The following is a 16,372-nucleotide window of genomic DNA, read 5'->3' as shown; positions in this document are numbered from 1 at the left end:
GGAGTTTGCAAATGTAATATTGATTTAATACAACAGTTCAATAAACACGTGCTGCCTGATTTTGCTCTATTTCATCAACGAAAATAGTTCCAAATAAAGTAACGGCTCAGCCGCTTCACATCTCTAAAAGCAAACACAGAGGCGTTTAATTCATGAATGAAAGTGCATTTTTGAACAAATCTAGTGAGTCAGTGATTCATGAGTACCCATTCATAAAGACAATCACTTGCTTCATTCCTGAATGAATTAGCCATTCAAACGAATCAATTAAATTAATGATTCAGTGATCAAATCCGTGATTTGCCGCCACCTGCTGGTGGTTTCAGTTTCATTTTTAGGTATAATTGCAGTTATTTAAATCATTTAATATTTCTGTATTCAAAATTTTATTTAAAACATTAATCTCCACATGAATTTATGGATTTAATTGCACTCATGCCACCTCTGAGCCTCATTGAATGTCTGAAATTGTACCTACAAGCCACTTTTGTGTTCTTCTGTGCCACCTCTGTAGTACAAATTAATTTTTCATTAATACTAATTTCATGATTGGTAACTTATTTGTCTTATTCTACTTCTTATTATATTGTTTTAAATAGAAATTTTAAAAAGCTTAAACAACTTTTTGAATTTTACAGGTGAAAATTATGCCATTGCAAAGGTAAAAAGAAAATGCCCCTGTAAATCACTTCACCTCATATTAGGAAGGCAAATTTTTAATCAGAATGTTTGATTATTGATCAGAAGGTGCTCCTTAATTTTTTTTAAATAAGGAGGACAAGCACTCTTGATTACAAGAAGTAAAACACTGCTCTTAAACTGGGTGTGTGACAGGTATGGCTGAGGAAAACTTCAGTCAAAAGATTTTTTTTTTTGCTTTAACCCCTGACTACTACAACAATTATTACAACTTTTGTTTAAAAGAATAATCACACAATACGCTATTTCTTCCATGTTTTAATTTTAATGGTAAACCCTTTGTTTGCCAAAAAAATAAAGAGTTTAACTCTTTAAAATAAAGAGTTTACTGTGGGAGTACTACACTCAACCAACACCAGGGAAGGCAGTTTTTGTCAGAGCCCTTGTTATTCTTAATTTTGACATTAATTTTAATTTTCACACCAGACATATATATCGGTTCAAAATATCGGTTATCGGTCTACTTGATCTGTAATAATCGGTCTCGGCATCGGCCCTGAAAAACACATATCGGTCGACCCCTACTTCAGAGAAAATGGAGGGGAATCCCCCTCTTAGGTGACTAGAGGATATTGTGTATGGGGGAGGGTCATTTTTAGACTTCTGTTTTATTATTATCTCACCTAAATGTTTGTTCCAGTCTATGATTTGTTCAGTCAGTGTATTTGTTTTTACAATGGTATAGCCTAATTTAGTCGCACAGTATATTACACACAGCACAAGGAAGTTTTAAACAATTTTTTGTAATATTTATGTAATTTACATGAATACTTACCAAGATGGACATTTTGATATTTTGTGTGCAGGATTTAAGAAATGATCGGTTCAAGTTATGGAGGAAATGTAGGGGGTGCGGCCTCAATAGCCCTGCAGTAAGCTGTGTGCATGTGATTGAGCAATGTGTAGGGTAGAAATTAAACTGAAATTGCATTGAATCAGGTTGTTTTAACCAAGATTATGCTGCATGAATTGTTCTCAACTACACTTAAGTCCCTAGTTCCTGCAATTTTGCAAATTTCCAGTTTATTCCCATTAATTCCCATGGAAAGTTTCCAGTCTTGAAAATTCCCGGAATTTTGCAACCTTAGTTGTGACAGATTGCTGTAGCTCCTGTAGCACAAGAACCGATCATCTCTTTCCTCGTCACAGAATGAAATAAACATGAATGAACATCAGAAGGTATTTAGTTTCAACTGCGAAAAGAGGTCGATACGCACCATTTTTCAGGTTCAAGTCCACCAATGTTAATCTACTCTCCAGTCTGGTTTGTTTTTCGGACAAAAATGGCAGATTCAGCATTATGATTTGTCAGATCACCTGTACATCAAACTCCCTGCAAAGGGTCAATCAGTAGCCACATCAGTTTATAAGACCAGTGAAACAAATCATCCATACACTACAGTCATACATAACGTTATAATCTTTTATAGAACAGCTCATGCTATGTTAACTTAACAGCTAATTTATGCTCAAAACTGCTTGCTTGATTTTAGTACCTTTCATGTGGAGAAACAGCACCAATTTCAACTGATTGATGTAAAAATGTAGCTAGTGTATGCGCTGATGTAGGCAACATTTATAAATTTAGCTGTTTTCCCACAACATTTATATAATATTTTTCATCTTTTGTGCACTATTTATCAACCACTATTCTTCTGTCTCACCAAATTACAGACAGAGCAAACACAATAGACTGCAAACCTCTAAGTATCAATTTGTCAGTATTTTTATTAATATAAAATCCATATTGGTAATCTGACAATTACGTTCTGTCCATGGCTGAGCACACTGACTGAAGTTCAACTCAAATAAAAACTGACAGAGCGATCTAATGTAAGTGAAGCATTGTGGGAGGTCTGTGGGCGAATAGAGGGGAACCTGAAGCCTGTTTAACGAAATCTGATTTCAGAGTTAGGAGTTCCATTAACATAAAATGGAAATGCTGACACTTACAGAATCAAACTCAATACAATGAATACAAAATGTAATCAAATAATTTAAAGCTGCCATATGCAGGCCCTACAATCACATTTCCCTATGCATCTCTGAACCTTTTCTATTTCTGTGCACCATATTGAAGCCATCGCAACATAGCTTGCCTTGAAAGCAACCATACTATCTGGAGAATAACAGGGGTGATATCTATGTAGTTTTTGAGATGTGCTAGTGGCAGTAAAACATGACCAAACTCAAAACATCAATAATATGCATTTAGAAAATTGGTATAATTAACTTTAATTTCATGCTGATCGCTGACATAACTATTTGGGTCATATATAGTTATAAATAGGCAGCTCACTGGAGCACATCAGTGCAGAACTGGAAAAAGTGCACATAGCAACAAAGGCAAGCACCCTTCTGAAACTGACATTTGCATCGTAACATGGCAGCCAATGATATGCTTTGAATTTCCAATGAACTCATTTTTTATTTAAAAAGAGTAGCTTTGACATTTTGTTTTACAACAAAGAAAAAAAAGATTAAGCAACATATGGTTAAGTGGTAGGTAGAATGTTTAGTTTAAAGCAAAACACGTGTGAACAATGTGACTCAATTTGACAATAAATAAATAAATAAAACTGATTGCGTCTAAAATCTAGTTGGCTCGATTTGAATGGGCATGATGATGCATGATGCTAAGAGTCTTTAAATGACAAAGTGCTATTTTTTTAGATGTGGATAGGAAATAACTTTTCACAAGGGCATTCAGAATAAGAATCAGTGTGATTATGGTTTTTACAATACCTCTGCAGCGTTTTCTCACTGGACAAAAATGATGTGAACCCCTATATTATCTCCATGCAGAGAGCTCAGTTTGAGACAGGCCATGTAAGCTATATAGGCAGTCAGCATGAACCTGATGGTAGATACATAACATAACCTACTTTTTCAAACAAAATAGTGAAATACATGGGCCATGGGCCAACATTGTTTGTTTATGTCTGTGTGCAGGGCTCCAGACTGTGACTAAAACGGTCGCATTTGCGACCAAAAATATTAATTTGCGAGTGAAGTTTTTGCTGAAATCGCCACTGGCGACTATATATATTTACATGTTATGACTTAAAAAAAATTCCTGATAGTTTTGCAATCACAACTTTTGTTATGTTCATATATTAAACCCAGACGATGCGAATCAAAGTTTGTGGAAAAAAAGAGTTTCAAACAGTCCTCGTCTCTAGAGGTCGACCGATATATCGGTCGGCCGATATATCGGGCAGTGCACAAAATTAAGATTCGAGAGATGGTTCAAGTCAGTGTTCAATAAATGATGATGTTAAGTTTAGAAATGTTGTGCATCCACTTATTATTAGTGTGACATTTTAGCATGCAAATGAAGGGGAAAACTTCAAGATATCGGCCCTAAAAATCGGCAGCACATATCGGCCATCGGCTGACCCTGACCTCTAAACATCGGCATCGGCATCGGTTATAGAAAAACCCATATCGGTCGATCTCTACTCGTCTCTGCAGCGCTGATGCACACAGTCTGCTAAACGCAGCTCCATTGTGCAGCATGAGATCGAAATGACGGAGACGTGCAAGTAAAAGTACAGAAAAGCAGTATCTATTTCGTGCACAACTTGAACAAATTACAACAGGTAAAGCTGTCAGCTGTGTGGAAATTAGGGCTGTGCAAAAAATCGAATGCGATTTTCATGCGCATCTCGTCAGTAAATCCGCTCCTGTGATTAGAAGTAAATCTCCAGCACGTGCGTTCAGATGGAGCGGCATTTACTACACAGAGCCGTAGTTCACGGACAAGCTACACAAAATCACATTCAAAATCGCAGGCGATTCATTGCCGATTTTGAACACGATTTTGTGTAGCTTGTCAGTCTCGCCTTTACTGACGAGATGTGCATGAAAATCGATATCGTTAACAATTCTCGTTTATAATCATTACTAATATGGCTTCTTGTTATCAAGATCTTAGTCTAACGCTATATGCTGTTCTGGTAATGTGTGAACATCATATTAGCCTATTTGTAGCGCACTTGCCGTCCAGTAAATCGCAATAAGCTTTGTGTTTTGTTACTTTCTAATAAACAAAGTATCAGCTTTAAAATTTGGCCAAATTTATAACGAAATTCATACAATAAATACAGTTTTGGTGCTCTTTAATGTGGCAGGCATGATCGCTTTAGCGCCTCAGTTCAAGCAGCAAGTGAACCCATTATATCTTTCTCTACTATGCTAGCCTACGAAATTAACATAATTTAACATCAAAAGGTAGGCTATTTTATAAGAGAGCCTACAGTACAACTTACTGAAATGTCTCATGTAATCGCTCATTCTGTATCAAACTGCGGAAAACTTGTAAAGCTTGTAAACATTGCAACGTAATTTACCTCAACATTCGGTGTCCTTAAGCTCATCAGTCAGCTAGAAAAATAACTTTAAAGAGGAGCATTTTGCTATATTTATGCACTATTGTATATTAATATTTTACTTAACCTGTTGTCTATATGATAAGAAATGCAAGAATGCAAGCTAAAGATACAACTCAACACGTCCTATAAAATTGCATGTTACTTATGAAGAAAAACGGACTGGATGCGAGAAAGACAAATGACAACATTTCTATAGGATGAATTGAGGAGGAGCCCAAACTACACTGTAAAAAGCGATCAGTTTACTTTACTTTTTGAGGAAAGATTTTTTTAATTTACAAAAAATTTTGGAAACCCGTTGACTTAAAAACATTAAGTAAATAAACTTCATGCATAATGAAAGAAATAAGTTAAGTGAACTTGACAATTCTGAGTTACACCGGCAAATAACAGTTTGAAAATGTGTTGTTCACTTTTTATTTTAAGTTGGACTAATTTAAATGTATTAAATTGCAATTATTAAAAGTGTACACTCAATGGCCAAGTGATGCTTGGGTCCATGATATTGGTACAGATTTTGTGTAATAAACAATTCTTTGTGACTGTATATTTCAAGTTGGAAAAGACGTTTAGTTCCCACTTTAAGTCAACTTTAGTTCCCAGGTCATCTACAGGATTAAATACTGATAAAGTCAAGAAAAGATGAGACAAACACGGGATAGTATGATTGAAATGTTAATAAATGAAAACATTTATTAATTTATTTATTCTGTGGCACCTAAAAAAATAATTTGTCGCCTAAGTTTTTTTCACATAGGAGCCAATGGCTCCTTACTCAATTTTTTTGTCTGGAGCCCTGGTGTGTATTAACGGATCTATCATGTCAGTAAAACTAATAAGACATCATTAAATAAATAAACCTCTTCTGTAGTGAAGGAAAGCATTATGGGTATTTATTGCTCCCCTAAGGTCATTTGAGGCGTCATGAAAAGGATTATGGTCTGACGTGTGAGGGGACTACATTCCACAGCCTGTCAAAGGATCTATTAAGAGCTGATAGCAGACAGTTTTCAAAGATCAGCTGTAAACAAAACTACCACTACTGCACAAGCCATAAAACTATTGTAATCTATTTGTGGATAAACAGTCCAATGAGAGGTGAGGAAAGCTAATGCAGAGTTTCAATAAGAATAATTTACAGAAGATTATTTTACAAGGTTTAGTCTACATACAATAAATCAGTGTTTGCATGTGAGCAGCTGCAGCAGCAGACATCTTCATTCAGCAAACCACGGATTTTCCCTCAAGGACAAGTAAATCATTTGCACTGCACACAAAAAAATCTACAACAGTTTCCCACAATCCACTTCACAATGACCATATACAGTAGCTAAGCACTCATGAGGTTGATAAGAACTTGAAAAGCCATCAAGCTAATACTTTAAATCAGACATGATTGTTCCACCCTATGGCGAAATCCAATCTTGAGTGTAACAAATAGATCATCACTCTTTTAAGTTTATTTAGCCTACTGAAACCTCACATGAGCAGTATACAGTAGGGTTGTGCGATTTGGGGGAAAATATCAATTTGCGATTTTTTTGACAGATATTGCGATTTGATTTGCAAAGTCAAGCTTCAGCTCAATATTGTCAATACTGTGCAGCACAGTATGGGCATCATTACCCTGATGAATAAAACAATATAAACCATCACAGAAAGTCTAATTGTGCGTTCACACCAGAAACAAAGCGAATATGCGCATCGCGCTACTCGCTCTAGATTACTTGCGGGATGTTTTTCGTGTCACTTGCGTGTCTGGGTTCACAGCACCATCCAGAGGTGGATGAATAACATTAGGATCCTGTATTAATGTGTGCGTTACATTTTACTACTGTATATATACACTGACATTACTATTATTTTTTATTATTGATAGCAGCATCTCTGTAGCCATGCTAATAAAATACAACTACCACTACAACTAATTTTAATTGTTTTCTATGCTCCAGACCTATATAATAACAGACGGCTGCAATAATGCTCTCTTCTATGGTCTGATTCAACCAGACGTGCCAATAAGCTCTTCGCTGATTGGCTTGCGCGAGAACGCGTTAGGCAAATTTTCTGCTCGAGTTGAAATTTTTGAACTTGCGCGAAAGACGCGATTGAGGCGAATATCTCGCATTCGCGGCAAACGCGTCACGCATTCCGCGTCAGTGCAGCAAGCATGAACGACTCATCCGTGACGTGGGATTCGCGCCGCGTGGGGCAGAGAGAAGCGAGTATGAGAAGCATTCACAGACACAGGCTGTGTGTGCACTCTTCTGAATTGGGAATAGCCAACATGCATTATAAACTTATTTCAAACTAATCTGTTGTGGAGATAAAATGTGTACGATAAAGTTCACGTACTAACAAAAACATCTAAGAATGTATCTTTTATTCTCCACTACTGAAAACAGAACCGATGAGGGAGCTTTTGATATGCGCTGTGACGCAGCTCTTGCAAATTACCTTTTTTGTTCATTGTCTATCATTTCGAAGCTTAAGTTGCATACGGTTTTCTTTAGTTTTAATTTGCCGAACTATCGATCTGACCCACTAGACGCCAGAATCCCACTCCATCGCTCTCCCGTCCCGCTTTTTTTTTTTAATGGTGGGTGTTTACGCAGTTGGCTAGAGCAGTGCTGATTGGAGAGGACGGAGGTGCGCTCACTCTTGCCCAGGGCAAGTAAGACTGCAACTCAATGCTGGCAGTCATGCATATGCTCTGGAACAGAGTAATATCGCATCCACATCGCAGGCTTTGCGATTAGCAAATCGCAACGTCTCAAATCGTGGTTTCGATTCGATTGCGATTAATCGCACAGCCCTAGTATACAGATCTACCACAGCAATGAAGCTTTGACATAAAACATCAGAACTACATGCTTCTCAACTCAAAATCACATGGAAACTAAAAACATTACAATTACTTCCCTAATTTAACACTGTAATATATTGCTGTCTCATAAATCAACAATGAACTGAACACTCCACACAACTGTGCTGTTCATTCTGTCCAAGCATATGTTCATTGAGTGCCTGAGGGACCATATGCTGTGAGCTTATCATTTCAAAGTAAACAGACATACAAGGAACTTTCTAAACAGACTGAATCAAATGAGCCTTTTAAATACTTGGGTTGACTTGTGAGGATCAGAATCTTGCTAAAATTAGAAGACAATCTACAGTGAACACAGAACAAGCACAATGAGTGGTTACAGTAACAGCTCTCTGGAGGGAAACATCACCAATGAATAAGGACAATTTTGGTCCGTTTCTTCAAAAACTTTCTCCAACCCTATACCCAAACCTAACACTACACCACTTCAACAAAAGTAAAAATTGAGTGTTCTAGGTATGGGATACGGTCAGCATGCCTTACCACTAAATGACAACAGTGAAGCATAAAAATCAATGCAAACTGGTGTGAACAATGCTGAACTTTGGAACGTTGGCTGAACATCTGATGCATATGGCAGACAAAATTGGAAACACTTCAGGAGTTTCGAAGTCGCCATCTGATTGGTCGAATTCTACTGGATTTCCATAATACGTATGCATCACGTTCTTTAAAGTTCCACCTGGAAACAAAGATGCCATAATGCCATAAGCACTTATCAGAGAACTAAATGCTGGATTTTCAAAAGTACGTGAAATATGTAAAGTTCGCAGCATAGACTCCTTAAAATACACCCAAGAGTTTTACACACTGGTCTGTTATTGTGGGGACATTTCCACGCCCCTAAACATGACACGGGACAAAGAGAAACATGATTGGTTGTTTTACCTGTCAGTAATATGGCCTATTGGGCGGTCCTTGGCCTTTCAAAGCGGCCAAGGTTCCCAGACCTTCTGCCGTCAGTCTGAAGGTCTGGCTACGCAAGACTAGAACAATGTGGACTCATTTAAAGTTGTGGACTTTTTCTGATCAATGATCATTTCTTAAATGAAAAAATGGGCATCAGAATTTCCCCAAAAATAAAATGTCATTTAATACTCCTTTCTTCTGAGAAAAATAAAGACACTGAAAACTGTCTCAGTGTTTTTGTCCATACAGTGAAAGTCAATGGGGTCCAATGCTCTTTGGACCTCGGCAATGTTCAAAATATCTTCTTTAGTTCCACAGAAAAAAGAAAGTCATACAGATTTGGTACGATATGTGGATGAGTAGTGAATGACAGAATTTTAAATTTTGGGTGAATAAACCTCTTTTAAGGAAGTAAGATTTGACCTGTTCTGACTTCAAATATCCACATGATGTCCACATGATGTTATTACCGTCTTGTCTTGACTAATCAGGATGTCCATGCATTCCGTGACCTCATAATAACTGATGTCATCAACTTTCATGAACCAATCCAATTCTGATTCAAGATATTGAACCAAAGCATAAATTACCTTCTAAGTACGGATGGTTGAATGCAGCAAACCATGTACAATCCTCAAAACAATGCACATCTCCAACAATCCATTCCAATAAATGGAAGAGATGAAGAATCACACGTAGAACAATTACAGCTTCTAATGCTGTGCAGTTTTCTGGAAATTCATTTTGTCATTTTACTACCCAGCTGCTGGGAACTATAAATCACAAGAAAGATGCTTTTTTTCCAAAGGGGAAACTGTGGTGCACACTCAAACACCTATTTTAAAGGGGTCATATGATGCTTTTTTAAATATCATTATTTGATGTATTTGGTGTAACAGAATATGTTGACATGCTTTAATGTTCAAAAAACACATTATTTTTTAAATACTGTACATTATTGTTGGTCATCTATGCCCCGCCTCTCTCAAACGCTTCGTTTTCTACAAAGTCCCTCCTTCCGACAAGCGCAGTCTGCTCTGATATGCCAGCTGACCCAGTGCATTGTGATTGGCCGAACACCGCAAGCACTCGTCGGAGTGTACACAAGCCGCGGTTAAGACAGCTGACTCTACTGTGATGTGATGCTGTCTCTCTCGCTCGCTCTCTCTCACACACACACACACACGCGCGCGCACACACACACACGCGCATGATGCGCAAAACTCCGCATTTGAACAGTCAATAGTAAATACTAAAACTAATAACAAAACAGTAGCTTATGCACAATCAGCTTGTAACACCCCAAAGAGAAAGGAAAACTTGAAATCGCATCTTATGACCCCTTTAAAGGGCAGGGATCATCTGAGAGCACTAAGTTGTTGTACATCTAAATCCCAGCACTACCTCTAACAAAACCCCCCTCATTAAATCTCTATAATAAAGTGTAATGAATACAAGGTTGCAACATTCACCCAACCCCTCTGAGGCTCTCTCTCCCTTCGATTCTATATCCACCTTGAACTTCCAGCCTCAGTGCTCAAACACACAAAAAAGGAGATGGGTCAGGTTTGAATTATCCAATGTTGAATGTTAAATGTATGCAGTGTGAGGGCATTTCCTGCACAGGCCAATCAATTCTAGCTGACCTACTGATCCCAGAAAGCCATTAGAAACGCAGAGTGCGTCTAAAATCGGTCAGTAGGCTATTGATCATATTTTGGAAACCAGATTAAAGCAATGTTCCAGTCATCAAACCTCCATATCCCTGCATTCAAGCCAAACGGTCCTATACTGCCCTGTCCTTCTAATCACATAGATCCAAGGTTTTAGCCTTATACTGAGCTTGTGTTTCGAACGGAGGCTGTTTACAATCCACATTTCTGATTCAAGGGCACACCACGTGGTTTATACCGTCGCGGGACAAAAAGTAAACACAGCTACTCACCTTATTAGAATATGGCTGCTTGGCAAGGTTTATCCCGTCCCTAATGAGTTTATCCCTGATCATGATCTTCAGCTTCAGTTTTGGGTAGACTTCCAGCTCCTTGCGGTTCCCCAGCGTCAGATTCCTGGACGGCCCCGTGTACCCCATGCTGCGCGCCGCTCTATCACTGCTCTGCTCAGTCCATGACCTGGAGCCCCGCAGCCTAGACTCGCATTGCTCTGCCATGCGACTCGTGTATATAGGTGAGACCGGGGGCATCGGCTCCAGGGTGAAATAAAGTCCGGTGGCCGTCTCCTTATCGTGATCTTTTAACCTTTGCACGGCATCGTGAATCCGCTGGCGGTGGTGCGGAATGAACACACCGATGGCATCCAAGTCCGGGTCTCCGATTTGTTTGCAAACTTCCAAGTCGTCGTATCCGTTATCCACAAAAGCCTCGACATACTGACACAGCTGAAGGGTTTTCAGCCATTCATACACGATGTTGGGTCCGCTGGTCATCATTTTGAACGGTGTTTAAACGTAAAGCTGCGTTTACCTTTGTGAGCAGGTGACTGACAGCGCGTGTGCCTGCGGTTTACGTGAATATCCCAGTCAAAATGTCATCTTCATTCAGCATTTCTCTCCACTTTTTATAGCAGGCGATGTTTAGAAAATATCCACGAGCCCATAAATGTTAAACAGACGGTGCTGAGCACTTCAGCGTTTATTAATCCTGACAATGTCGAGACCCTTCAACTTGGCATTGCCGTATACTCCACAACTACCGCCCCCCTTCACCGTGTTTAAAGAGCCATTCACCGGTAATGGTTAGCGTCTAAATTGGCTATACTGATAACCATCCACAAAGACTACATTTTCCCCTCGTTTATTTCAACTGTTCGAGCAGTAATGCCAAGAAGAAACGTGATTACGCACCGCGTGAATTTCCAATGCTCTTCTCCAGCGCTCTCACGAGACCGTCCTTCCTTCCCTTGTGTCTGTCAGTCCGGCTTAAAGCCAACTCTTTTCCTCTCTGAAGACAAATGAAACCGCGTCTCTCCGGTTTGGATACGAGCACATGCGGTTTCAGACTTCTTGCCACTATTTGCTGAGCAGCGTAATCGCGTTGGCGGCGAAAAAGATCGGTTTTCCTCAGCGAGGCGATGGTTGGTGAGCAGACACGGTTTGAATCTGGGCACACGCTGTCTAAAGTGTCAGTTTGTCAGAGTTTGGGGTAATTGAAACCCTGGCATGGCGCTTCTTAAAAAAACGAAACTTTGTGACTTTTATTTTCGGCAAAGCCGAGGAAGGTAAATGTTGAGGTAACGGCAGGCTGCTGTCTGTCTGCTGCTCAGGAGCGCGTGTCTCCTCTCTGCTGCTGGAAGAGGATTTAAATCAGAAGCTGCTGCACGCGCTTTTCACTTTATGCTACTGTCTTATGGTGCCCCCTGCCTTAAAATTGGGCAAAATAGATATTTGGGCTAGAAAAAAAAGCCAGCGTACACATCATGTTAAGATTGCCAGTATTTTGCATGCTAAAAATAAAATTAGAAGAAAAACTTAAACGTAAAAACTGTAAACGAAAATGAAAAATGTTGTTGTACAAACTGAAATAGGCCAAATAAGTTTAGGTAGAAAAACTAGAATTACTAAACTTAAATGTAAAGTTAAATATAAATAACCTATTAAAAATCACAAAAGCACGTAACAAAATTAGGCCTACTAAACTAAAATAAAAATAAAAACAAGATATATTTTAAGCTAATTCAATAGCCTAAATATTATGTATATATAAATCATACTAAATTAGCGCCTGTTTTAATATGGCAGTTGGCAATTGGAGAAAACATTCATATTCATAATATTAAATTGAATTCAGGCCACTCCTAGTCATTTCAATGGCAAAAAGTGTCCCAATCGACCTGAATTCACCCCAATATAAATGCATACTATTATAATTATGTGCTCCTTCAAACTAAGAAATGTTTATACTCTAGGGGGTGATTTTTATTAAAAAGTTTTTCATTTTGTTGTTTCAAATTAGATCTGATTTTTTTAACGCCTTCATCATTTAGTCCAGTCGTGCCTCAATGCAGTTTGATCAACATTTTTCATTGTCTTACTACCCCTCCTTGTGGTCTTTAATAGTATAACAGCATCCTTTTCATATCTTCTCACTGCTTTGAGATACTATATCAATATTGATCATAGTACACCTCCATGATCAATAAGGGTGAGTTTAACAGAAGTGGGACAAATAAGTTCCCTTATGTTTCCCTTTATAAATCAGTCATTAATAATGTAATTAATAAGAACATTAGTCAACAAAGAAGGAAGCAGTCACAATAGAATAATATATTTAAAAAGGTACAAAATGGGTATATAATTGTGACCATCATGTAATTTGCCTGACAATATTGTAGTGGGCGTGGTTAGGCAACATCCAACCAATCACAGCCAGCACACTGGCAAACAAGTATGCTCTTCCTAAAGGTCTTTATAAAGAATACAAATAAGATATTTAAATAAATAAATATTTTGTTCCCACTTTACATGTTTAATAAAATGGGACAGTTTGACAAACTGTTCTGATCAAGAACCGATTTTAAGAACCATGGAACTAGAACCATGAGCCAGACAACACAGGAAAGATTTTTAAATCGTTTTATTTTCCATTGCACAGTCATTTCTATCTACAGAAAATCTAAATTGTTTGTGGCAGCAGATAGTCATAAACATCCATGTGAAATTTGCATAAAACTGTACAAGAAATTGGCTACAATGAGAAAATACTGCAACCCACTGATAACCGTTATATTCAGGACAGAAAATGAATGAGGCTCTTCTGCATGTTAAAAGTGTTATATTTCAGCTAAGAATGTTCTGTCTGAGACAAATAAAACAATTCACTTAAAGTCAACATGAAACATTACAAAATGAATCAATTAAATGAAAGCCAAGAAAGCAACAATAACTTTTTCTCCTTAGTCATGAAAGATTACAACGGGCAAACAACCAGGTTCACATCAAGAGTGAGTCTGAAACCTCTCTGAAACAGACATGAATGAACTGAAGTTGTGATCAATAAATTCTGCTGGAGTTAGAACACTTATTACTGACATTTACAGCATTACAGTTCAACACGGCTGATTGGATACTTTATCGATTGACAATGACAAAATAGCAACCTAGGACATCAAATATTTCCTGGAAATACATGAGCCAACATCTTGGAAAACAATTTTTGGTTTTGAATTGTATCGACCATGTCAGGGCCTAAAATGTATTTTCCAACACACATAATCAAATGGATGGCATTTTTATAATGAACCACACTTATATTCGATAATTTCAAGGAAAAGCTCACTCGCTCGTGTTGAATTCAAAAATCACCCTGTTGTGTCAATGATGGCATGAACAAACAGACCACACAACAGAAAACAAAGATATGAAGACAAGTAACAGACGCAATGAGCTCAAAATACATCCTCCTCAAAGCATATATAAAAATAATTTTTTAATAATCGATGATTCAAAATATGACAAGGATATCTATTCAGGGCAATACAGTACTGCAGAGAAAAATACACATCGTACAAATATAATTTAATTAGTTAATCAGGAGAGATGACATACGAGCGAGATATTCAAAAACAAACCTGGTCTTCAGAAACACTATAACACCATGGCATGAAAACACATCTACAGAGAATATAGAGTCCAACACAGAGAGAAACATTTAGAGTCAGAGAGATTGGCTTCGTTTTGTTTTGTAATTCTTTCCCCCCCCCCCATTTTTCTTTGTTTGAAGAACGGCAAACACACGAAAGGCAGACTAGCACACAGCCAAAAACATCAGAAAAGTCCTCAACACTGTTACTGGTGAAATATGCAGTGGTACTTCAGACACACACAGCTGTCGAACACAGTCAATGGAATACAGAACTCAATGAAAGTAAATCTTTGGCGTTTGAAAAGATATGGCAACTGTCTTAGGGTCAGTATGACCTGGACCACTCGCAATTTATGCTCCCAGATTGTCGAACTACTTCTTTCATTCACAGAATGGCAAAAAAAACTTTGGGCAGAGAGGCAAGTGAACATCGGTATCTGGAACAACAATGGTTCATTTGATGAATGCAACATATATAGCAGCATTTCTTGCAAACCACAAATAAATATAATGGCACTAAAATGTGGTTTCAATGGAGAAATGGGACAAGAAAGACATTTGCCGTACAATTTTTATTTTGTATTTAATGTTACTAAATTCTAGTTTTCTGGTTTGGAATGTACACCTAACACTCATTGTAGTTGTTTTCACAGATGGAGATGGTCTTGAAGTACGTTCTGTGCCACTGCATTACACATGAAGCACCAGATAGAAACATGTTATCCTGACATTCAGAACTACAATAAATATTGTTTCCAAGCCAGTGAAAGCGTTCCGCCCTACTTCACGCTTATATTCAAGTCACCAAAGATTAGAGCTGGAAAACCGCTCCAAATTTCCAGGTATGAAAAGAGCCGTTTCCAAGAGTACAGTAAGTGCTTTTTATTTAACAAATGAAATGTGGACCAAAATATTGACTAAAGCACAATCTGTACATGTTCAACTAAAGCGTCTATATTAAATCTATGCATTATGCAGGAATGAGAAAGCTGGTCTAATGGACCAAATCAAATCCCAGAGTCAACGCCGAAGAGACTGTGATGTAATTTTCAGTCACAACAAATGTTCTAGCTGTTGAGGTCTATATGGCTGTCTACCCAACAAAACATGGATAACTTTAAACCTTAAATTTGCCTACTTTCTTTCACAACGCAGTCCAGTGTGTACATTAATGAGGAAAAAAAAATAACTTAAATGATTTTAGCAAATGGCTGCAATATAACAAAGAGTGAAAAATTTAAGGGGGTCTGAATACTTTCCGTACCCACTGTATTTTCTGTGCGGAGTTTCATAGAAAGTTTAAACATCTGTATAATGTATCACATGAAAATACCATCATTAAATCACTCATGGTTGGTTTATAAACAGTTATTTCACAATTCATTCATTTGCCACGTAGATCTGTCATTTAATTCTCTGGATCATGTCAACTTATTACAAACCCTCTAGATGGTACTTTAATGTAAAGCATTATTGTAGTGATATTCACAATAATTCCGTAAAAATATCACCCAAAAAAGCATTGTATATTTAATTAGACATTTACAGTTGATTTTACAAATTATTTCTAGTTTTTTGCTAAATAAATAAAAATAAATAAAAAAATAAATAATCAAAGGGGCAATTTAGAAAAAAATGTACAGAAATATACTGAGTAATTTTTTGGAGAAGGGAGATGTTCTCTCTTCTTCTGAAAGGTTTGACTCCTCCATGTTATGACATCATTTCCTGTGAACGGAGCTCTTTCCGTGCTTCACCTGGTGTCTTCATATTTCCGTTTTTCCTTGACAGTCAATAGCGAATATGGCATTTTTACAGAGATTTATATAGAATCATGTATATATATATATATATATATATATATATATATATATATATATATA

At 37.5% G+C, this 16,372-nt stretch overlaps 1 protein-coding gene across 3 annotated transcripts in view; it reads right to left on the bottom strand.

Moving 5' to 3' along the window:
- LOC107601212 (sterile alpha motif domain-containing protein 5) overlaps positions 1-12,191 on the bottom strand; it is a 190,835-nt gene extending 178,644 nt beyond the window's left edge. For all 3 annotated transcript variants that reach the window (XM_016293304.1, XM_016293301.1, XM_016293303.1), the window contains exon 1: positions 10,835-12,191. In XM_016293304.1, the coding sequence (XP_016148790.1) occupies positions 10,835-11,338 (504 nt within the window). In that variant the 5' untranslated portion in view covers positions 11,339-12,191. The remainder of the gene's footprint in view (positions 1-10,834) is intronic.
- Between the last annotated feature and the right edge of the window lie 4,181 nt (positions 12,192-16,372).

The sequence above is a fragment of the Sinocyclocheilus grahami genome, unplaced genomic scaffold, assembly GCF_001515645.1.
Source record: "Sinocyclocheilus grahami isolate Dianchi unplaced genomic scaffold, SAMN03320097.WGS_v1.1 scaffold301.1, whole genome shotgun sequence".
Classification (NCBI taxonomy): domain Eukaryota; kingdom Metazoa; phylum Chordata; class Actinopteri; order Cypriniformes; family Cyprinidae; genus Sinocyclocheilus; species Sinocyclocheilus grahami.
Note: the sequence above shows the minus strand (reverse complement) of the source record. Positions and strands in the feature narration are given on the sequence as shown.